We start from the raw sequence: 24,711 nt of genomic DNA, 5'->3' as shown, positions 1-24,711 counted from the left end.
GGGCTGCACCGGCAGCCCCAGCTCCGCAGGTGCCGCCCGCCCGACCGGCGCGGCTCGGCTCGGCTCGGCTCGGCGTGGTTCAGCTCGGCGCGGCTTGGCTCGGCCCGGCCCGGCCCGGCCCAGCCCGGCTCGACTTGGCTCGGCGCGGCTCGGCTCGGCGCGGCGCGGCGCGGCTCGGCTGGACTCGGCGCGGCAGCGCTCCGCACAGCTTCCACGGGACGTGGGACGGCGCGGGCTGCGGATCCCAGTAAGATGTGCCATGAGCGCTCCGGCCTCGGCGCCGACCGGCAGCTCCGCCTAGCCCCCGGGCAGCAGCCCGCTCCCCGGCTACCCCTGGGGCCGTAGAGCCGCCCGGCGCCGCCGCCCTCCCCAGCGATGACCCCGCTCTGGCCGGCGCTCCGCCGTGTGCTCTGGGAATACTGGGCAGCGCTCCTGGTCGGCGGCCTCTGGGGCCCCGGCGCGCATGGGATGCCGCATGTCATCCGGATCGGTAAGCACCGCGCCCCGACGGCCGCGCGTGGGGGACAGCGCCGCGCGTGGGGGAGAGCGCGGGGCGAGCAGCGGGGCTGCACCGCCGGGAGGGTGCTGCGCTCGCACGGGGGGTGCTGCGCGGGTCCAGGGAGAGGTGCTGTGCCCGGTGCAAGGGGGGTGCTGTGCAGTTGCAAGGAGCGATGCTGTGTGCGGGGCGAGGCGAGAAGCTGCGTGCGGTGCCGGGGGATGCTGCGCCGGTACGAGGGGGGATGCTCTGCCGGTACGAGGGGGGATGCTCTGCCGGTACGAGGGGGGATGCTGCGCCGGTACGAGGGGGGATGCTCTGCTGGTACGAGGGGGGATGCTGCGCCGGTACGAGGGGGGATGCTGTGCCTAGTGCAAGCAGGGCAGCTGTGTCGGTACAGGGAGGGATGCTGTGCCCCTCGCGAAGAAGGATGTGGTGCCGGTACAGTCGAGGTGCCCTGACTCTGACCTGGGAGAGGCTCCCGCCCGGGATGGCTGGACCTGCTCTGGGACCCGGGCGCTGGGCAGAAGGGCCGGGCGCCGTGGAGAGCCCGAGGCACCGAGCCCTGGTGCCCGGAGGGTGCCAGCGGGCTGGCTACGTGGCAGCCGCTGCTGGAGCCCAGGCATGTTTCATTAAATAGCTGAGGTTCTGGGGAAAATTAATTTTTAATAATGTTACATAAAGTAATTGCACAGAAAATGAATTGGGAAAGAGTCTATGATTTTTCCTTCTGTAATTAAAAAAGATGCTTGTTTTAAGTATGTCACATAAAGAAAGTCTCTGTTTTCCTGTTATATCCCATGTACCTTGCTATTGGTACCCACTTCCAGGGATTTGCTGTCTGCCTAGTAAAAATTGCAAGGACAGGTTTATCTGCTTTTCAGAGAACAAATTCTAACCCAGAGAAAACAGTATAGATTTGCATGCATCTTTTAGTGAAAAAAAACCAGATCTTATTAATGCCAATGCAACGACACAGCAGCAGTGTGAAAGCCAGTAAGAGAAAAATGCTCGTCCTGAGCGATAGCTGCTTTCTGGAGTGAAGCGCTGCCGCCTCTGCAAGGCTTTCAGGCGGCGGCGAAGCCCAGAGCGTCTCAGGGACGCGGGCTCGGTCCTGCAGGGAGAATCTGCCCTCGCGCAGTCTTCCCGAGCAAGCAGCTGCGGGCGGACGCAGCCCTGCGCGTGCGAGCGGCAGCTTGGCGCACAGCTCGGCGGGACTTGCCTGCAGGGTTGGGGCCCTGGCGACTTCTCAGCTTTCCCTAGAGCTTTTCCATCGGCTAAACGTGTCTCAGCCACGGCCTTGGACCGCCGGACGTATTTTGTGCTACAGAAAAACCCACCCCCAGACAAGCTGCTGCTGGTACTGGTGGGGCAGCCCAGGGCTTCCCTAGCAGCAGTGCGCAGCCCCATACTGCACCGCACTGCACTGCACAGCCCTGCACCACACAGCAGTGCACTGCACTGCACAGCCCCATACCACACAGCACGGCACTGCACTGCACTGCACAGCCCTGCACCACACAGCAGTGCAGTGCACTGCACAGCACCACACAGCACCGCACTGCACTGCACAGCACCACACAGCACTGCACAGCTCTGCACCACACAGCAGTGCACTGCACAGCCCCATACCGCACAGCACTGCACCGCACAGCAGTGCAGTGCACTGCACAGCACCACACAGCACAGCACTGCACCGCACAGCACGGCACAGCCCTGCACAGCTCTGCACCACACAGCAGTGCACTGCACAGCCCCATACCGCACAGCACTGCACCGCACAGCACTGCACAGCCCTGCACCGCATAGCAGTGCAGTGCACTGCACAGCACCACACAGCACAGCACTGCACCGCACAGCACGGCACAGCCCTGCACAGCTCTGCACCACACAGCAGTGCACTGCACAGCCCCATACCGCACAGCACTGCACCGCATAGCACTGCACAGCCCTGCACCGCATAGCAGTGCAGTGCACTGCACAGCACCACACGGCACAGCACAGCACCGCACAGCACTGCACAGCCCCATACCGCACAGCAGTGCACTGCACAGCACAGCACAGCACAACACTGCACTGCACCGCACTGCACTGCACAGCAGTGCACTGCACAGCTCTGCACAGCATAGCTCAGCACAGCACAAAACTGCCGTGCCACACAGCACAGGACTAAACCACGTCACCGCCCAGCACCGTCCAGCACCGTGCCGTGGGCTGCTGGGGCCTGCACCGAGCTGGCCGTGCTCTGCCAGCTCCATGCAGCCGCTTGCGGGGCAACACGTTGTGGTCACTGGGGGTGGAGATGTTTAGCCTCAAGTCCAGGTGGCCTCCATCATCCTGAAAATGGATTTTCTAGACCGGGCTTCAAGCGGTAGCACAAAGGGCTACAAGATGCTTCAGCACAGGGCAAAAACTGCAACACTTTCACCTCTTTTTCAGTTCATGGGAAGATCACACCGTCCCCCCCCCCCCCCCCCGCATTAATTTGGGCAAAGCTGTATTGGCTTTCAAGTAATGCTTCAAATTAATAGGTTATGCCAAAAGTGAAGAACACCTAAATGAGTATTAGTTTTAAACTGAAATTCAAATTGGAAAGAAAACAAGTAACTTTTCAAAGCTATCTTTTTTTTTTTTTTCATATGAAACTGTTAACATAAACACAGTTTTATTTCTCTAGGGCAAATATCTACAAAAGGAAAGAAAGAGCCAAAAGCACTTTTTCTCTCACAAGTAAAATATAAATATTTCATCTACACATATAAACATAATCTACACATATATATGTATAAAGAAAATCTGTGCCTCATTGCTGGGTTTCTTTTATTAAGTAGGAGTTCGTATCTGCAGCTCATTCAGCAGCTGTTTGGTTATTATGCAGTCCGTTAAATCCTCGAAAATATCATGTCAGAAAACACCACCTAGCTCTGCTGCACGCTCAGGGTGTTCGACAGAGCCGGACCGCGGCGAGCGGCGTCCCCGGGGCTGGGAGCAGGGTCCGCGATACGCCAGCCCTGGCTGCCGCCGCGGTCGCGAGGTTGCACCCGCCGCCCAGGGAGCGTTGGCAGGATCGTGCCCCCGGCCCAGGGTCCGAGCAGCCCGAGGACGCTGCTGGGGAGCCTGCGTGTCCGCGGACGAGGACGCGCCGGCAGCTCGCCTAAAGGGAGCATTTGCTGGGCAGTGCTTTTGTTGGCATTCAAGTGCTTTTCGGAGCTGACTACAAAGCCTGCGACTGACGGCAGCGGGGTCAGCGCCGCGCCGTGCCGCGCTGTGCCGCGCCGTGCCGTGCCGCGCCGTGCCGCGCCGTGCCACTGCAGGGGAGCAGCGCGGGGGCCTGGGCCGGGACCATCCCAGCCCGATCTCCCGAACACCCCCGGGCCCTTCCTCCGCGGGGAGCCCCCGCCTGGAAGAGGCTCGTGTGGACTTCTAAATTTATGAAAAGATTTACCTTCGTGTCTGGATTTTTGCCCTTTTCTAAAAAAATTCAGATTGTATTCCTTTTTTTTTTGTTTGTGACAACAGACTGTTATACTTCAAATGTTTTGGAAAATCCCAGTCCTGTGTTCCTGAAGTTGCTGTGAACGGGATTGGGCTCCAACTAAGCTTTTAAACAAACAGTCTTGCAGGAAGGATTTTATTGGATTTTATTTGTTGTAGTCTCTTTTTAAACTGTGTTTGCCAAGAGAAGGGGTCAGGGCATCGATTGCTTGTGTGATTTGCAAATAACACATACAAGAGACGCAAATTGGATTGGAGACTGGGTGAAAAAAATCATTGATTATTTTATATAAATATATAGAAAACAAATTCTGTGGATAATTATCTGCCTTCGTATGACTAGCTTTTCTGGGGCTTATTATGTCTGTCTTGTATTTTGTTTTAAAACCACCTTCCCATACTCTGCAAACTAAGTTTTACAGAAAAAAAAGAGAAAATTTTCTAGGCTGAAAAAAGCTGTGTTGAAAGGGCTGGGAACTGCATGGCTGTGCGGTCCGTGGGCGCTGCAGAAGGTAATTCTGGAAAAGGCAGGTCAGGTACACGGGACGCGCAGTGGGCCGGCGGCGCGGTGCGTCAGCGCAGCCCAACGCGCCCGAACGCTCCCCTCCGAGTTTGGGAGTCACTGAGCGTAAAACGAGGAGAAATTTCTATCGGTGCCTGGTGAGGCGATGAGACATCGCGGGCAGGAGCAGCGAGAAATTGAACTTAGATCAATATGTTTCTTCTCCCCCCAGAAGCAAATAGCTTTAGACAAGTGGCTTCACACCACCTGAGGCCAGCACAGCGACGCAGAAAACATCAATTTGAGGCCCCTTCCCTTCCGGCCGGCGCGACTGCACAGCTCTCCTGAACGGAGAGAAACGGGCCGCGGGGGCGGCCCGGCCCGCGCCGCGCCGCGGCTGCCTGACCGGCAAAGGGACGTTGGCGTGGCTTCGCTCTATTCGTGTCGCCGGGGCCGAGCCCCGGGACGCCCCGGCTCCTCGCGGGCCGGGCGCTGGGGCAGAGCTCTGCCCGGCTGCCTTTGCCCGGCTGCACGTCAGGGGCTGTCTGTCGTTCCAGGTTTTCCTGTTCCTAAACCCCACTATTGCCTCTGTGGTTTCTTCTGCATTTCCATTTGTATTTCGGCGACCACACACCCATTGCTCAAGCATTTTATGGCGGATAAAGTTATTTCGGGTCATGAGAGGCTTTGTGTGTCACATATCGTATTCTAGTAATTTCAGCGGGACGTAAGGATGGCAGTGCAAATTGTTCGGTGGTAAATTAATTCGGAATACATTTGAATAACAATGTTACCTCTTTATCTCAGAAAAGTCTAATTATTTGATCTCAGCATCCTCTTGAGAACCTCATACAGGAAATTAAGATCAAACTGCAAACAGAAAAAAACAGGCCCTCACTCATCACGGGGGAAAGAGCAGAGCCGACACAAACAGACCTGCTCAGTGCGGCGGCCGCTGCCGCCGCGGGACGGACGGACAGACGGACGGACTCGTGCTGCCGCCCGTGCGGGGGCTGCAGCCCAGGAGCTCTGTGCGCTGCCGTGGTGGCCGCCTCCTGCTTTATCACCAGCGGGGCCCAATCCGCTGCTGCTACTGTAAACTTAATTTCTCCATGTCTGGATATTTTTATAGACAGATCTAAATGAAGGTTGATACTATGAAAAGATCTTTTAAAGCCTTCATGACGCAGCCATGCGCAGAACAGTACCAAGGATAATCCACCCCCAAAGAAAGTCGGGGCTCGTCCTGGTCAGTGAGGTGCTGCGTCGGTACGAGCACTGTTAAGTGCAGTACAGCTGCCCTGCTCCAGCGCTCCGCCGCTGCCGCGGCGCTCGTCCCCTCGTCCCCTGGGGCAGCAGAGGGCAGTGTTTTTCATGGACTGCTCCGAGGTGTGCGGAAAAACCCATTTCTGGGCACCTTTCTCCTGCCAGTCACTGACCGCTGCTTTCTTGTATTAGCTCTCATCGCTATTCCCCGGCATCTGCGTGGAAGAGCTCTGCCAGCGGAGCTGCAGCGCTGGGGTCGCTCACGGAGGCACCACATCAAATAAACCCCGCCGCTGCACAGCCTGTGTGTAGCGAGCTTTAAGCCTCATAATCCCGTGTACTGCACCTCTCCAGTTATGCTGCACAATCTTCTTTCCCTCTTTTTGGCTAGCGGTTTAATGCGGTGCTGTCTAGACTTTTTCTCTGCATTCTTTGGCTGGTGGAAGTCTCTGGGTAAGGCAGATAACAAGCTGAAAGCACGAGAGCTCAGTGGGGGACGGAGGGGGAGAGAGACGCCGCCGGGGCGGAGGGACGGAGGGCTGGCTGCGAGGCTAAAAGCTGCACTGCCGCCAGTGCTGCCAACGGAATGAAGGTGGGTCGAGGAGCGCCGGCTGTCTTAAAGCAATTCGAGTTACGGTGACTCTGCGTCCTGCTTGCACTGCCTGCACTGACAATCTACCATTGAATATTGTAGGCTTCTGTGGCTCTTAAAAATTCAGGAGTGTTGTTTTGGGGGCAGAGATTGCCTTATCTTGCACTGATGCAGCGGGGGTTCAGACGTGTTGTGGTTTCAAGGCACTACTACAGTTGTGCATCAGTAATAAAAATAGCGATAATCCCGTGCTCGTGTTTATTACTCACAATAAAGCCTAAAATAGATGCAGATCATTACCAAGGAGCTCTTAATGCAGGTGAGAGGCTCAGTTCACTGCCTCATTCCTGCTTCTAAGTGCTGTTCTGTTGCCTCTCGCCGGCCTCCCGTACCACAGCCCGCGCAGCAGGGACCGTCCCCTTGCACCACCGTGTCCTCTCTTGGGTTCGCACTAGGGACGCGCGACATGTCGAGCGTGACCCGGGCGGTCTGCAGCGCCGCTTCGCGTGCGCTAAACCCGCAGTAAGAGGCTGGGCGTAAACACAGCCCGAGGGCCTGGGCTGTTCTGTTCCTGGAGAGAAGGTGACGAGCAAAATGCCGTGCTGCTGCAAACACCATTTACGGCGCAACCATGCCGTCAGTGCACAACGCTGCTCTGAACCGCGCCGTGCACAAGCCAGCTCGCTCAGCCTCAGAAACAGCGTCGATAAGGACAGACCAACAAGTTATTCCACTTCACGAGGCCGGGGCTGCGGACAGGCGGGCGGCGCGCGGGAGCTACGGGGAGCGCTGCCGGGAGCCGGGCTCCGAGTGTCCCCCCGTGCGGTCACCACCGAGGTTAAGATAGCAAGATGAAGACGATGCTTGAGGAGGGGGAGGATAAATCCGATGCCGCTGGCACAACGCTTCCGAGCGCCAACGGGAAAGAGAAGGCAAAAGGACAGAGAAGACGTCTGGCTTCCCGACCGGAGGCGGCCTAAAGGGAGAGCGCGCATCGGGCGCGCGGAGGGGCCGCCGCTCCGCGGGACGCGCGGCGCACGGCGCGGGGCCGGGCAGAGGAGGTGCGGGCCGAGGGGCTGGCGGTGCTGGGCCAGCGCCTGGGGCGGGAGGGAGCCCGCCTGGGAAACGGGATGTCTCCCAAACATGAACTCGGTAACACGAAGGGAACGAAACGAAGACTTGAAGTTCCATGAACGTTCAGACGAATTCCTGAAGGCAGGACTCGGGCTTTGCTCGGCGCAGGGGAAACCGCCCGCAGAGGGACCACCGCGAAGGGCAGGCGGGTTCCCTGGCACCGCAGCGCCGAGCCCGTTACGGAGGCCTTGGAGACCGATTGATTTAAGTTATCCATCCATCCCTGACTTCTGCAGAGAGCGGCCTCGGGAGCGTTCATGACAGCCACCGCCGCGGTTCGGTTGCAGCGGAGGCTCGTGACGTCCCGCGCGCAGGGGGCCGAGGCTCTTGCCTGCTCTCGCGTAGGCCACTGGATACTCGTTAGCTGCTAATGACACTTGATTGCTACAGCGTGTCCTTCGTTCGGACGAGGGGCTTCGAGGTGAGAAGCGCAGCTCGTCCAACCCAGGAGCAGCCGGGTGGACACCAGCGCCAGCCGCTCTTCAGTAACAGAGCTGGTACGGCAAAATCCCGTTCAATTAAAAATGTGGAAGTGTACGGCGAGGGAACCCGAGCGAGCTGTGGGCGGCTTTTCCCCCGGTTTAATGAATAGACGCTGTCATCTCTTACTTATCTCTCAGGATGAAACAGTAAATAAAATCTGGTATAGCCCACAAATTTAGCTGAGTTATGACTGTCTAATGGGACTGAAGTGTTAGACTTGTTGGGTAGTTTTGTGGTGGATTCAAAGCACACAGAAGCAAGTCTCAGCAGTAATTTTAAAATCCACCCCCTGCTTGTAAAATAGGAGCTTCTCTGCTAGATACAGCAGCTGTTTGGGTACACAGGCTTACGTAATTTTTCCACTGGCTGCAGCAGAAGTTGTACATTAAAAACCAGGCTGATTTTGTTATGAATGGGGTAAATGCTTACAGCACATGCTTAGCATAGGATTTGAGAATTAATTTTCCCAAGAAGGAAGGACCAGCCTTTGCTTTCAGAGCTGCACATTACACCTGCAAGCATCTGCAGATACATTTTTGCATTCCAGGTACAAATGAGCTTTGCCTGCCTGAGCAGTGCCTCAGGACTGCACGCTGCAAACGTGTTGAAAAGATGGTTTTAAGCTGTCAATAAAGAATAATGTGTGTGCATCTCTGCAGTGATCAGAGTCTGAAAAAAAGATAGCTGTTTTCATCGCCTTTATAAATAAAGTTTAAATAAATCAGGCACTGTTAGGTCTGAAGATCTTTGATTCATATCTCACCTTAGATGAATTATTCATCCTATATATTCTGTGTAAAGATGGCTGGTATATTTTCTAGTAAAAATTGGAGCAGATCAAAACCATTTCCTAATGGTTTCTAAACCCATTCACATTTTTATACAAATTAAAAGGGTTATGACAATGTAACAGGACTTCTTTTTTAAGGCTGACAATCTAACCACAGCTCTGGTAGCAAAAGGTTCTTGATCCTCTGTGTTGGAGAATGGAAGAGGCAGAGCAGGGCACAGCATCAGCTAGTGTCTCCTCGCCTTCTTTGCCTTCTACTTCACAGTGTAACTAGCAGAATTTCTTCGTCAAGAATCCAGTTTCCCAGAGAATTCACGGAGGAGCCTTCTGGGGCAGTGTCAGACCCTGCTGTAGGACACCAGGCAAACAAGATCTCCCGGCCGTTTCCGTCGCTGCCCACACGTGCCTGGGAGCTGTCGCTCTCGTCGCTGCCCTGGGCCCTGAGGCACCGCGCTGGGACCCGGAGAGCTGCAGAAACACCTAAGATCTGTAACATGCTCCTGAGTGGCAGAAATACGTGCGTTCCTTCGCTGGACTCTGGTTCCAGGAGGTTTATCGCAGACCATTTCTGATGCTTTTCCCCGGAGAAGGCACCCAGTTGTTGGGCATTTCCTTCCTAAAATGCGTCGGTTACCTTAGCTTTTGCTGGTATTTACCAATCCTGCTGTAAAGCTTTTCAATGCATACGTTCTTTGCTTGACTTTTTACAAATTCTGTCACCTCACCTATCTCCTATTTCTTTCCTTTGGGAAGCAGAAGTCAGCTCACTATTGACCTACAGACCTAGGGCACAAAAGAAACATGAGACAAACCTGCCAAGCACAGGCTGAGAAAAATTACTGGGTGGCTCCCCGGGATGACAGTGTGGTGCGTGTTTTTTCTGAGACCTGTGTATTCCATTTTTCGTTTTAGTTTTCCTTTATTCTCCTTTTTTGCGCGTGTTCTTGCTTCCTCCGCTCCTCCTGCCCCCGGACCGCGCTGGTCGCTCGAGGCCGGTCGCTCGGCGGAGGAAGCGCCGGGGCTCCGGGCTGCTCTCCGTATCCTGCCCCTTCCCGGCGCACTGCTCTCTGGCCCTGCGCCTGACGGCTGCCGGCGGCAGTACGGGCCGCTTCCTGGGGCGCTTTGGGAAGGCAAATTGGTAATCTAATACCGCAGAAATCCAAGGTGTTTTTCTTTCATTGGACGTAGCAAAAGGCACATAATGATTAACCTTAAAAGTGTAAGCTTTTCTTTGCCTGCGCAAGATAGATTTATCATATTTTCTCTTTCTTTTTTAATACTGGATTCTTAGTGCAGGCAATGATTTATTGAATAATCAATTTCCTTATCTACCTAATACATTGAAGTGATCCATCAGTGCCAGATAATCAATCCAGCTTGTGATTTTAAGTGTGCGAGAGTGTATGTGTGTGTACTTGTATATATATTTTCATCCTGAATCACAGCATATCATTGTCAGGCTAAATAAAGTCTCCCTTTTCCTTCCGTCTTCAGCGAGGCTTGTTTATGGTGTATAAAAGGAAATCATGATGTTATATTACACCTTGTAAGTTTTACGGTACTTGAGAGGTTTATGCGGTATGAATGTAAAGGGCAATGCAATAATACAAAGGGCAGTGAGACATTTTTAAGCACAGAAGGATACACAGGGAGCTGCAGAGATAAATCTGGGTGGATAATCATTCCAGAGCGTCGCTCCTATTTACGAGAGAAAAAGACATTCGCCGCAAATCATGCCTCAGGTCACTCCTGCCCTGCTCCCTGCCTCTGCTTTGCATTATAGCCAGTTAAATTGCTCTTTGTCTAATTCGTGGTCCCTGCGCTCGCACACAGCCCGTTCTCCGCTGCGCCCTGCGCCCAGGACAGGCCGACTCGCCCCGCAGGAGGAGGACCTAATTTCCCAGCACTTAAGCAGCATGTTGGTCTTGGCCAGTTCAAGGACTTCCGTAAATAAGAGATCATTGCGCTGTCCTCTGTGAATTAGGAGAGGCTTCATCTAGAGGCTTAACCATGGCAGAAAGCAAAAGGAAGGAAAATTTCTAAGACTGGGGCTCCTAGAGAGTTCAGATGAGGAAGAGGAGCCTGGGTTCAAAATCGCTTCCCGCTGGGGGTGTTTGCGTCCAGGAGCCTGACCAGTCCGCGCCGAGGAGAGAACCGTGCCCATGAAAGCGGGTCGGGGAATTTTAGGAAATTGCCTGTCTGTATTAAGAGATAAATGTCATAGCATCTTGCTGGTATTAAAATTTTTAAATAAACAATCAATGAATTCTTCTCTAATTTGAATATTCAAAATTCTGCTTGTCTAATTATAAGCTGAATTGGGGAGAAAATGTCATTACATTCGGAGGTCAAGCTAAGCTTTGTACGTGGGTCACTGTGCCATGTGCTTCATTCAAAATCTAATTTGTTTTGTGGGCTTACAATGGCAGAAACACTGATTTTTATGCTATCCCCACATGTTCACTACTTTCTGTTGCAGGAGAAGATTTTGCATTAATTACTTTCAATTTTAACTCTCTGGCACACAGACAATATTTTCATCATTTGAACCATCGCATTGGACGCTGAGAACTTAAATGGAGACTGGAAAGCTAGAGAGGCAGAAGAGCAAACTGGCGTTTCCCAAGCTGCAGAACGGGCCAAGGCCAGCACCTTGTTTCCCACCCGTTTCAGCAGCAGCTAGACTGTTTTCCTGCAAGACTTTAAAGGCTGCACAAGACAGCTCAAATGCAAGGCATCTTTGGCAGTCTGCATCCTGGGGAGGGGAAATCTCCTCCCCCCCCCGCCCCCCTGCTCCTGGAGCTCAGGGCCAGAGGACCTGCAGCCTCCTCCGCGCTCGGCCCAAACGGCTTCACCGTCTGCTTCTGGATGCAATCACTGGTCAGTTCTTCTTGGCTGTAATGCTACTGCAGTTTTAAGCAGTAACAGGGACCTTTCAAAAGGAGGTTTTTGGTTTGAATTTCGACTCTATAAATTCTTAAAGATCCGTTGTTCTTTTATAGGGAAAGAAAACCACTTTCTTCCTCATTTTATACACTTTTCTTCTTACAAATTTTTATTTCTGCTAGATCAGTTTTTGTCATCTTTACTTGGAAGAAATTCAAAATGGACATTTAGCTTCAGGGCGGAATCTCGATTTAGCTCATAATATTTGAACAGAAATAGGATCTTTAGTTTCTTTTCTCATTCATCCGCATCATGGGGAATGGGTTACTCAGAAAGTGTGTTTCATGATCTTAGATGAAGCTGATAATGTTTTTTAAGATGCAGAGCTTGTCTTTACACAGCTCTCAACTTAATTTAAGATTAAAGTTATCAATAAAATGTTAAATGTAAAAACTCTGTGTTCTTTTAGCAGATACTTTCAATCCCAGTGACATTCCAGTAGGCAGAATGGTTCTGCACATGTGCACATCTGTTTATAAAATGATCAGTAAAAAATTTGTTATATCCCTATTTACTTCATTTTCTTATATATTAATGCAGTGGTAGTTATTTGAGGTTTGAGGAGGAACACGAAATATTTTCCTTTCTGCAGCGTGATTTTATATGTTAAGTATGGCAATTTCAGTAGCTGGATCCATTTCTTCCAATTAGAAGAAGAGCAATGGCGTACTAAAACCTGAAACCCAGCCTGATTTGCATATCATTATCTTTACATTATGAATTCACATTTAATTTTAGCACTTTTTGGAGGCAATTCTAACCTAATTAAATTTCCCTTTTCCCCTCTCTCTCTTACTCCAAGAGTCTGACACTTCCCGCCCTCTTTGACAGCTGAACCACAGAGAAGAACCCCAAGAAGACCACATGACACTTGTTCAGCTTTAACCTTGGCAGATGCGACTTGTCATTTAGTCTTGCTTAAATAATAGCCCCAATTCCCTTTCAGTGTAGCTCCCTTGAGGCCATCTTCATTCAACATTTGGATGTGAGCTCCACTCCTCGACCTCACGCCCCAAAAGTGGAGGGAAGAAATTAATATAGCTTAAGTCCTGGACAAGCTGTTCTTTCTCCTATTTTAAGAATAAGTTGTGTTCACAGGCTTCCTTAGCAGCTGGTTGGGATTTTTGATTAGTGCCAGCACTTGGAAATAAAACGTTCGGCACGTTCCCTCGCATCCTAAAGGTCCTGAAAGGTGCCATCACTGTGGGCGAGAGCACAGCTTTTCAAAGTATGCCGCAGTACAAAATACACCTCCCTGCCGTTCCACTAAGTTCCCGTGGGATTTTCCCCCCAGCCATGTGACCAGCTATATTTAGTACTGGCCCATGAGCCTGATATATGTTTTTTGACTGCATTATTAAGGTCACGCTATGTGGCTACATGGCTTTTTGTGCTTGGTGAGTGTTGGTGGGAAAACCTATTTCCATATGAATTATGAAAGTTTATGCCAACAGGACTGTAATTCGTAAATTGTTATGACAGCTGCATTTTGAAAGAAAACACAGAGAAACCAGGGTAATAAAACTTGTCATCAAGGGAGTGGACTTGTGAGTCCTGGAAAGAATTCTTGCCCAGGGATTATTTATGATCATTACCTAACAAAATGTGTTTTTGCATTTCTGTTGGTAGCAAATTACTTGTAAACCCACTAGGGAACTAATGATTTTTCCTTTGTGGCCATGCTACTTTGATTTGTTTTTTCATATATACCTCTTTATGATTAGTTCAAGCTATCACAGTTGATTTATAATAACGATGATCATTTCTAAGTAGACAGCATGTTAAAGGGTTAACCACCTCTCATGTCAGCTGACAAAAACTAGACCCTGACGATAACAGATTTCACAAGGGTAACGGTTAGTGGTCTGTGTACAGCCTCTCTGGATTGCTGCGACTGGTGCTAACTGCCTTTAATGGAGAGCACTGGTGATTTGTGTTCTTCAGTAGGTCTTATTAATCTGGGGGTTGAACATTACTGACTTCTTGTTTTCTTTACTAGCGTTGTGTGTTCAACAAGGCAGAGTAATGGCAATGCCTTGTTTCTGAACACCTTCTGCTCCTCTTTCTGTTCAGAATGGCGCAAGTGCTTCCATGTCAGCCGTGACGGGAGAGCCGGGCAGAGCGAGCTCCCCACCCCAAAATATCACATTTTGTGTGTTGCCACAAACGGAATTTCTATTACAGTGCTTGCGTGAATCACACATGGTGGCAATCTCCCAGAAATAATTACGCATGTCGTAGAAAAGTATATGTTAACGTGGTGCCCTACAAAGCTCCCTTAGATACTTCTTTACAGGAGGAGAGAGGGAATACGAAAGCTATAGGCAGCTCCAATAAGAAAGTGGGAGCATGAGCATGATTTTAGAGACTATCTAATCTTCACGCCCAGCTGAGTACTGTCAGCACCTTGTTGCTTAAACCACCTTGACCACAAAACATACGGTGGCTTTTCCAGCCCAGCTTTTTAGCAAAGGATCCCTGTTCACACTGCTACAACCACCTCTGTCCACTACCCATGCGCAGATGTGTGCTCGCACTCTTTTCTCCTCCAAGCACTGAAACATTCAGTCTGCACCAAAGATGCAGGTTTTGGAGTAGCAGCAATTCACCCAATTACTCCTTAGGATACATGGATAATTCACTGTAATAACACCATCGTTGCAGAAAGCAGCAGGAAGCTCAGTTCAACCTTAATATGAAGGTTAAATGATTCCTAAATTATTCATTGCCATGGTTACCTCGATGATTACACCTGTTGTTTCTAACATGCTATCTTAAAAAGACCCTCCCGGTAAGGCGCAAGTGAGAGCTGCCTGTCAGGAGAATCAGAGCTCGATGGTGGTCCACAGAGTTACTGTCCTTCCGAGAGCCCTTGACTCCGTTCTTGCGCTCTCTGGACACGAGCAGCAAGTGCGCTGTAGCAGTCACTAGTTTTGGAGAATCATGAGACCTTTGTATATCCATTACTAGTGTCATTGACTAAAACAGCATATGACTAATTGTGTTGTTTAATAATATTATAGCAATTTGTTAGACTTGCATTGCCTTTACAGGCTTTCAAAGCTCCTGTTCCGCTCTGTAACAGACCCCCTGTATGGCGTTGAACAAATGACTTCAATCTTCTGTGCCTTAATTTCTTACCCATAAAATGAGGCTAAGAGAGCTCCTTGCTTCTCTGGGATATTGCAGTGGTGAGGGGTTTAAAGGCTGATGTGGGCATGTAAAAGGCTGAGACTTAACACAGGGTCTGCGAGGCACAGGCAGTGTGCGAGCAGGCACAGCCCTGTTAAACCAGTGAAATGCTGAGATTACAACCCAGGACTCTGACTTGAATCATTCTGAAAACCCTAAATATGCTTAACTGCTTATTTAATGTAGATTTTTAAAGTTATTTATTGAAATTTAATGACTATTTACTCAATATGGGACTGTAAAGCCTTAAAAATACACTCTTAATAATCCCTTGGTATTTAACTAACATACAGTAGTGTGTGCTATTACATCCCAATTAAATCCCTATTTGAGACACTTAATTGAAAAGAAGACTATAATAAGCTCCTGATCGTTTGACTCCCTAGTCAGATCCATACGATCAGGGACTCTGCGCGTCAGTCAGTGCCAAGCGCGTCCTGCCGCAGCCGGTGCCTGCGTGTTCGGCTGCGCTGCAGCTGGCTCTGCCGTCGGGGCGGCTGCGCTCTGCTGCGGGGAGGGGACTGGCCTGCACCGGGCACCGGTGGGAGGCCGTCTGGCGAGATGGTGACTGTGGTTTCTCCCAGGGCTTGGGAGGCAGCACCTTCAGCTGTTGGGTGGAGGAGACCCGAGGCGCAGTGGGACGCACGCTGCTCCGTGGCCCCGATACGCTCTCCGGAGGCCAGAGCCCTCCAGGGCCAGGAGTCTCCCTGGGCTTCACTAGGGTCAAGGATGCTCTGCAGAGGCAGCAGCCCACAACAGCAACTCTGGCTTGATCGCTGCAATGGGAAAGAGCAGGAGGCCATTCCCTGGTGGGAGATGTCCACCAGCTTTGCAGCGTCTTTGTACCAGAAGCTGTGGTGTGAAGGGGCTTCATCCAAGGCCAAAGTATGGTGTGGCACCTTGCATGGGCACCTTGGACACCCTGCACTGCCGCCTCCCCTCTGGGCATCTGAACAGCGTGCTGCCCTGATCGCTTCTGCAGTTGGTAATAATGGACTGGGAAACAGTGACGTCCCTGTATCATCATCCTGTCCTGTGCCAGCCTTTCGCGGGCAGCCTGCGTTAGAAGGAGCCCTCAGGACATCCGTGTGAAGCCAGCTGCTTGCCATCCAGCTGAGTGACTTCTCGCTGTCTCTCTTAAAAAAGCCCAGGCCCCTCTAATTCAAGCATGTTTGAAACAGAAAGTGACAGTAGCTTTGTGCTAGCTCCACAGCATGACGTGATGTTAATTTGTATAAGTGAATTTTTCCTGTTTTTAATTATCAGCCTGAGATTCAAAAGTAAGGAATATGGGGACCCCATGAGGCATGCTTTACTGTTTCAAAAATGAAATGTGTTTGTTTTTTCAGTGCTTAAATATAGCTCTTAATTGTGTAGCTGATACTGCAGTACAATGCAAAAAAGGGGAAGGATATGAGATTGGGATCCAGGCGCCTCAGGTTCAAGTCCCAGCTCTGCCATAGAGCCCACAGATAGTCTTAGGCCAAATACTTAAAGAAAACGGCATTCCCGTTTTGCAGATGGTGGGAAATGCTACTGAATGACAAGGAAAGTGTTCCCTTGACTTGGAGTGGTGTGTAACTACCTGTTCCCTCTCACCCCAAGTACAAAGTCTTTTCCAGAGACTCAAGGTCTCATGGCTTTGTAAGATGCATGTTGCACCAGGAGCGCTCGTCCACCGGCCTGGTAAGGTCTCAAAGGTGGTGACGCTGCACTGGAATGACGGAGGAGAGATGGGGACAGACAGTTTCCCACAGCAGATCTGCCCCTCTGCTCTCAGCCGCCAATACCCCAGTGCTGCTGGGGTCGATCTGCTGCAGCAGCTCAGTGCTACCGAACTACAGAGCAAACCAAATGGATTTACAGCTGCGGTGTCATTTCTCCTAGAGAGAATTGATGCTCCTGTTTCCTTTTGTAGGCAGATAAAATAAGTACTGACAGATCTGCGATGTGGCAGCTAGTTGGATTTTGCAGAGGATTTGAGGCAAGCCATGGTTTATGAGCAGCCCATTAACAGAGTGCATACTGTGTCTCATAAAAATCCTGTTTTCCCCATTTCAGCTCTACAGTAGTATTTCATTTGCAGTCTAAATCTAATAAGAGGATCAGCAGAGATTTTGGCAGGGGAACTGCTCCTGTCCTGGGAGTACTGATGGAAGCAGCAGCGTCCCTTCAGCGCAACGGCGCGAGGCTGCGGGGACGCAAGAGGGAAATGTACCCTTGCAGCCCGAGCTGCCGGCCCCGGGCGAGGGGGACCAGAGCAAGCTCGCAGGAAAACGACACTTTGGTTAGGAGAGAAAAAAGCTTCAAAGTGAAAAAGAAGTACAAACAGCCACTCCTTTTTTCTTCATCTCAACCCCTTTAAAATAATGTTTAGATTTCTCGTATTGCTAATTACATACGCTAGTATTCTGTATTATTTAATGCCAGCAAGTGATGGATGCTCTATCATCTTCTACAAGAGCAAGCACATTTGTTTTCTAAGGCTAACTGCACACAATCTGTTCTTGTGCAACGGTGAATACTTTGAGGGTTGGTGTCTCTCGGTGTTGAGCATAAAAGCCAGGCCTCCCCGACAGTAACCTCCATTAATCAGCCTTCCCCGGGCTGCGCGCGCTGGAGACCGTCGTGTCGTCTTTGTGTGTCAAAGCTTGCTAGGATTACTCCTTGAAAAGGCTCCTGCTGATCTTCCATTCTTTTATTTTTCTTTATTTGACTTAAGTGGGAAAATTCCCTCCCAGTGCAACTACCATCATTTCATTTTATCTCCAATTTGGTAGAATTTCTATTTCTTTTAAACTTACAGACAGCTTAAAGGAAGGGAGGGAAAAGCAGCTGCAACTTGATGTGAGAGCATGAACGTCACTTAAAGAAAATTCAGCTTTTTTTTTTGTTTTGTTTTTCACAAGAGTTGGTGAGTGTTCTGAGCTCTAAAAAAATATGGCCACTTATTCAGATACCTGAAACACAGATTTAGGGGAGAGATGTTTCTGAAGGCTTTCAAGAGATTTAGATGCACAAGTGAAGGTCATACAGAGTTGTGCTAGCACGCACTCAAGTACTTTGACAAACTCCGACAGGAACCTAAATTTTGGTGCTTCAGCTTAGGTTTTCATAGCTTTCTTGGAGCCCATAGCTGTATTTTCAGCTGTATCCCAAACTCACTAACTCCTCTAAGCACATGAAATTACAGTACTAGGATCACTGGAAGATGAGTCTGCTCCTATTTAGGTGCCTAAATATGTAAGGGGCTTTCAGTATATCAAGGCATTTTTCTCATGCCTCATTTTTGCAACAGAGAAATTCTCAAAGGGCAGCACATCAGGGACATCAAGGCAGAAATAATGTTTTAGGTAAGGTCTTTATAATCTGGCTATCAAGTAATGATTTGGGAAATAGCTGCAAATTCCGTACTCTCAGTCCCTTTGTTGTTAATGGTGTTACCGCACAGGGCTACGCCAGGAGGACGAGGATATGAACAAGAGTATTTTTCTCTGCCTGATAAGAAATGGGAAAGGTGCTGGAGAAGACAGTGTAACTGAGTGCTGGGGAAGGACGCGTTAGTCACTAGGCTGGGAAAATGAGTTTGAGGAGGCCCCAAATTTATCTCCATGGGTGCAACCTCTGTCGGGCCACTTTGCCCTTGATTCTTTCCACGTGTTTCTGGTCTTCTTTTTTACTTTTATTTGTTTCATCAGGGCACCTTGAGAATACTCCTACTAGGTAAACTGCGCGTGAATGGCAAAGGGAATGGGGTGCAAACTCGGCAACTTCAGAGCGGGCGTGCACAAGCTTTGCAAACGCAGCGCACAGCTGAACTACTGCCCCTTGGCTAGACTGCAGGCGCCCAAGGGACAGGGAGGGACATTTCACTGCCTTCCTTAAGCAGAAGGACTTGCCACGTTGACTTAAAGCAATAAAAAGCAAACAACCAGACTCTGACTGCAGCCAAACACTTGGCCAGTTTCTCAGCTCGACCTCCTCGGGGCCCTCCTTGGCCCCTGGGAGTCGGTCTCGGAGGTCCCTGCCTGTTCTGGACAGGCAGCTTCTCAACGCAGACCTCCTAGCAGCTAGCCAAAATGAAAGTAATTATTAGATTGTGCCTCAGCAACTCACAAAGTTGCTACTAATAACTATCTCATGCCACTACAACCAGCGCAATTTTAGCCGTAGTTGCTAAAATTTTGCTAAAATATTGCTTTAGAAAGACCGGTAGTCTTCCTGCACAGTTGCTCTCCCAGGTTTCAGGACGCAGTGAAAGTTTTGCGTTTTTTTTTTTCTTTTTTGCACTGTACGTTTTCAAATGCTTCATTGTCAAACCAGTTAAAAGCCCTTATTTATAAAATGTGTGCGTCTCTTTCAGCTTAACTGAAAAGGCATTAAAATAACTGCAGCTGTGGAAAGAATAATTACTGCGAGATTTTGTCAAGGACTCTCTTGTCTGATGTTGCCATCTGTGACATGGTGAATGCAAAGATCATTTTAAACATAGGCGGTTAATGTAGAGAATAATTTGAGAGTTTTAGATATTTATGGTAAATTATTTAACTTTATAGTTTGGTTTTATAGCCTCATTATTCCACGTAGTAAGTATTTCTGCATTTTCTGTTGCTCTGTGCTTTGATTTTCACTTTGTGACAGAAAAGTAAGCTGCAGTAGAAGTAACACTTCACCCGTTCCAGAAATGTTTGAGGGAGACATCGTATTAATCGGACTGTTTTCATGCTGTTCAATATCACCGTTAATTCTTTTTTAAGAAAATCTTTAGAGGAAGATGCGGATCGTTGGCAGGTGTCGGTAGCCGGGACAGGGACGGGCTCTCGCCAACACCGCATTTTCGCAGTAGTTGGCTGCTGCCCCCGTCGCTGTTTGCTGCGGGCTGCCCCGGGAGGACACGGCTGCGCGGCTGCCGCTGGCGAGCCCCGGGCTGCCGCGCTGGGAGAGAGGAACCGGCCGCCGCGAACGGAGCCAAAGGGGACCCGGCAGGGCTTCACCGAGGGTCGCCGCTCCGCAAGCGAGGTCGAACGCGCTTCTCCGTCGAGGGAGGGCAGGAGCAGGCAGCGGGGACGGGCTGGGCGCGCCGCTGCCCCGGGCTCGAGCCCTGGCCGCCTGCCCGGGGCTTCTGCCCGCCGGCCCGGGGCAGCGGGCGTCACGGGAGGGTTCCCCGCGCTGCGGCTGCAGCGGTGATTCCTTGGCTCGCAGCTCTCTGCGAGGAGGTTACCTGCAGGAGGAGCGCGGGCGGCGGAGGAGCGCGGTGCCCTGGGGATGGTGCGTGCATCCTTGCACCTTCTGCACGCGTTCCCCTCCGCAGCTCCTCAGGATCAAACAAGCAACCAGCTTTTCATAGGCAATTTCGAAGATGTTTCTGCTTACAGAGGATGAGGTTTGTACCTTGTGGGAAGCTTAAAGCAGCAACACCTGAAGAACGCCCAACAGGATTTCCCTCCGTGGCAGCGCACAGCACATCCCTAAGCCTGCCCCGAAACGCAGCAGCTGCCCCTGCTCGCCCTGCCAGTCCGGGCTCGTACAGCACTTCTGCAGCCCCGAGGATAGCCAGGACGACACTGAAGAAGTGTTCTGCGGGGTGTGAGCGTTACAGTGGCGTTCACATCGTCTCTCCGACGGCTGAAGGCCACAGCACAGTTGCGCGGCTGGAGTCCTTGCTCGGCCACCTCGGGAACAGGCGAACGTAAATGGGAAGCGAAGAGGAATCGCCCGCTCGCCCCTACGGACAAGGCGACAAGGCCCCTACGCCGCCCGCCGCCCTCTGCGTCCTGGGGCTGCAGCTGCCGACGGCCGGAGCTCCTTGGGGTCCCGTGCGGCCGGGCCCCGGGCCCCCAGCCCGTGCCGGGCGCCGTGCCCAGGCCGCGGGCACCAGGAGAGCGAGCCCGGGAGCCCCTCGGCACGCCTGCGCTTCTCCTGCACCCCTCCACGGGTGCCAGGGCAGGGAGGTCGCCCGTCGCCCGCAGGCAGCTTCCGTGGGGCCGCTAGCAACGGGGCCGGCAGCTACCTCCACGGACGGCCGGGGAAGCCGGCGGCCGGCCCTCGTGCCTCGGTTTGAGGGCTAGTTTGTGCAGCCTCGTAGTTTCTGGGCGTTGAGTAAAAGTGACGACGTGATTGCTTTGGCCGTGCGGGGTGGAGGAGCGGGCTGCGGCGGGCAGCGCCGGCTCCGGGCGCCGAGGCCGGAAACCTCCCTGCTCTCTCCCTGGCGCACCGCGAGCCGAGATCTGCGCACAGCCGCTGTCTCAGCCCGTGCAGTGCACGTATCACTGCAGCTTTTTGACTAAATGCAGTTAAAAGACCAGTCATGTAGGAGAGAAACCTTTTTTGCAAGAGCCCCAGCTGCCGGCGCGCGGGGCAGCTGCTTTTGTCCGTGCGTTTCCTCTGGCCGCGCAGAGGCGCAGACGGCCGGGCGCTGGCGGCGGGCGCGACGGGGAGGAGGAGCGCGGGGCTGGCCAGCGCCGCCGCCGCCGCGACGGCACAAACTCCACCCGTCGGCGCGGGTGAAGTCCCGCCGTTGACCTAGACAGCGGTTTTTCTGCTTGGCTCAGCTACGGCGTAAAGGTGTGTAAATAGATATTTGTGTGTACGACAAAGCTAACACACGTCTGAGAGCTGCAAAGCATGTTAACCAGGTCCTTGTGCCGGAAAGCTTTGACCTCAAAACCAGATACACGGGAAGACTCCCGTGGTCCCGCTCCCAGCGTGTGCGTTGGCTCTGCTGCGACTGCCTACACGAGCACTGAGGAATTTAGGGGAGCTTTAGCTTCTTTGAACGTGACTTAGCAGCTGAAAGCACGGGAGACGGGGCAACGCCACGAGACCCGAGCGCTCTCGGCGCGTGCCTCGCCGTCCGCAGGGGCGGCCCCACCTCCGTCTCAGATCACCGTGGGGCAGGCCAGGGGCTCCCGGCAGCGCACGTGGTCGCTGACGGCACGAACGCGTGGGACCAGCGGTGCAGGACCTCCTGCTCCAACCCGTCGCCACTGCAGCCTGCTGCGAACCCTCCCAGGTACCAGCCTGGATTTTCCAACGCTATAGTGAAGTCAAAGAATTGATCCCAGTAAAGACTTTCGCTCACTGGCCCAGTTACTAACAGGAATAGGCAGAAAAAGACCCAGCTCCTGTTCAGGAGAAGTTAGGAGTCCTCACGCTCCTCGGCTTCTTTTCCTCTAGCTATTGTACTCGTTAACTCAGATTAACATTCATAATGCAAAATCTCTTGGAACATGCCTTCCGGACCCACAGACATTTTTGTTATGGTCAGGATTAATCACAAGGGATAATTAGAGTATTAAATGAAATAATTATAACATTATGACTCTGCTAACCAAATTCATGGATATTAGCTTCTGAGAAAAGACAAATACAGGAACCAGGCAAGTCTTGACAGATACCTCTAGCTGCATCTATTTTTCTATTTAAAAAATCTCTAACAACTGCCATGCTGAAAGAGCGCACCTTAGCCTGAAAGGTGCTGGGGAGTTTTCTGCACTGCTGATACATGCACAGCTTCTTTCCAATATTCTGTCTCATGCTCAGAGGAATAAATCAGTTCATTGATGTATTATGCAACTGTGAATGTTTAAAAATACCAGCTATATACATTTATGTAAGCGTACATAAGAGTATATAAACGCTCTGTAATTTGCCGCTACGTGCATCTTACGTGCACTTAGGCAATGGCATGCAAAACACAGAACCTGGAAAGCAAACCTAAATGCTTGCACGTATTTTGCACAGAGCAAATCCCAGCACAGTTAGTATGGTAAAAATGCAATGAAATTCAGAGTACTCAGACTAAATAATTTCTTCTTTTCAGTATAAAATATTAATTCTAGATAATAAATAAGGATTTTTATCATATCATTCTTCAGTGACTTACGAATACAGCCAAATTCATACTAATATTGAATACTTCCTCTATCAGGCAACAAAAAAGATAGTGCCTTTTGGTATCTGGAAGCAGTACCTGAAATCTATGAAAGGAATCATCTCAGTGTGAACTATTAATATTCTGTACTCTGCATATAGCCTAGTATCTCTGTTTGCAGCCTATATATGCTAGTGAAAGTTTTGGTATCACTTAGTTCCAGAAAAAGGATATAATTTAGTGAGCAGCTACGTATGATAACATGCATTTACATATACTGGGCCGTAGGGACATACAGTACCCTTTCTGTACTGCATGCCATCACGTTCACGCACAAGTTGGCTCAGTGCAAAGCCATGCAACAGCTATTTGCTTTGCGTTTAGGTGCCACTCTTGAGTTCACTGCATGGAGAATATATTACACCGCTTTAGTTCCTGAATTTCTTCATAATATTAAATGATAAAAAAATTTTTTGCATAGTTCTGACAAAGCAGTCAAAATCCAGTTGCAAATGCTATACTGCTTATTGATAGCTCCATAATACAGGCAAGGTAGGTTGCCAGACAGCTGCATTTCCTGGCATTTAAAAAGAATTCACTGTAATGTATTGTAATATATTAGCATAATAATTGGTAAGCATTCGCAGATGAATAGTTTACTGACTGATAGATTTTGTATAGAAACTGTGAAGGTTACATGGAGGGTGAAAACATTTCACTGTGTCAATGAACATACTTAATTTTTCTGGAAGTGCTATTGAAATTGTGCAGTGCTAGGACATTAGCATAACAAAGACATAATGCATTAGTTTATGCTATAATGGGGAACACTGCCCTATCGTTGCTTAATCAGGCGACCCGTAAAAGATGGGGGGTCGGCGCCTTCCCATCCCCGGCTGTGGAAACACGGAGGGAATCTTGCGACTCCGCAGTAGCGGGACGGCTGCCCCGTCCCCAGCGTGCCCCCGTCCTCCCGGCGCGCGCGGCCCTGCGGCTGCCCGCGGGCTCTCCCGGGCGAGCTCCTCAGCTCTCCTCCCCTGCCCGCTGTTATCTCAAATCGAGATAATTCGGCAAGGTCTGACTCTACTCCAAGTTTTCTCCGGCTCTGCTCTGAGTCCCCTCTGGATACACGTAACATCCTGACTAATTTACACCCTTTGGCGTCTGCCTCGTTCTTCCCTAGCCTCCGTTTTTACAGCCGACTGTCAGTGACAACTTTGCAATTAACTTGGAGAAAACTGAAAAGCTAATTGAAAGAGACAGAGCTGAATCTTTTGGAAAGAGTGTCTGAAGGCATTTTAAGTGAGATTTTTGCTTGCCATTATTTATGTTAATTCCATTATCATTCGGAATAAATTGGGGAAAACAGATGTGAGGAGGAATGAAATATTCATGCGCTCGAGAAGACAAAGCTTTTAACTCCCCTGTGACCAAATGGGAGAGGATCAGACGCACGCCAAGACTTTCCTGCTAAAGGATCACAGTTCATTTTGTCATGTGGTTACCCCTCACCTCCTATCAGAAATATATAAAAAAGAACCCAAACAACCCCCAAAACCACAGACCAAAAGCACTTTCTTTCAGCACAACTACTGGACCTGCAGTTTCTGTCAGAACTGTACAGCTTTTAAGTGTTTCCAGATTGCATCTGAAAGCTTTACCTGCAGCAAACTCGGAGTTCAATGCATTCTCCCCCAGAATGATGGCAGAAGGAGTCAAATCTCATTTACAGAGATCTTTCAATCTTCTTGCCATTTGTGGCTTTCAGTTTTCTTTTTCAGCAAGTCGTTAGGGGGTAAAGAGGGTAGGTGCCGACAGGATTTATGCTTATCTTCAACACTGTGAGAAACAAGATCTCCGTAGAGGGCTAAAACCACCGTGCGGCAGGCAGCACGCGGGACGGGAATCGGAGATCAGGGGACCTCCCGCGCGGCAGCGCTGA

At 50.8% G+C, this 24,711-nt stretch overlaps 1 protein-coding gene across 1 annotated transcript in view; it reads left to right on the top strand.

Annotated features, from left to right (window-relative positions):
• Positions 1 to 375: 375 nt before the first annotated feature.
• The window catches only part of GRIK3 (glutamate ionotropic receptor kainate type subunit 3), a 122,696-nt gene continuing 98,360 nt past the window's right edge, over positions 376 to 24,711 (top strand). Inside the window, exon 1 of the mRNA XM_062594334.1 lies at positions 376 to 490. Within this exon, the coding sequence (XP_062450318.1) occupies positions 376 to 490 (115 nt within the window). The remainder of the gene's footprint in view (positions 491 to 24,711) is intronic.

This window comes from Rhea pennata, chromosome 23 (assembly GCF_028389875.1).
Source record: "Rhea pennata isolate bPtePen1 chromosome 23, bPtePen1.pri, whole genome shotgun sequence".
Lineage (NCBI taxonomy): Eukaryota > Metazoa > Chordata > Aves > Rheiformes > Rheidae > Rhea > Rhea pennata.
Note: the sequence above shows the minus strand (reverse complement) of the source record. Positions and strands in the feature narration are given on the sequence as shown.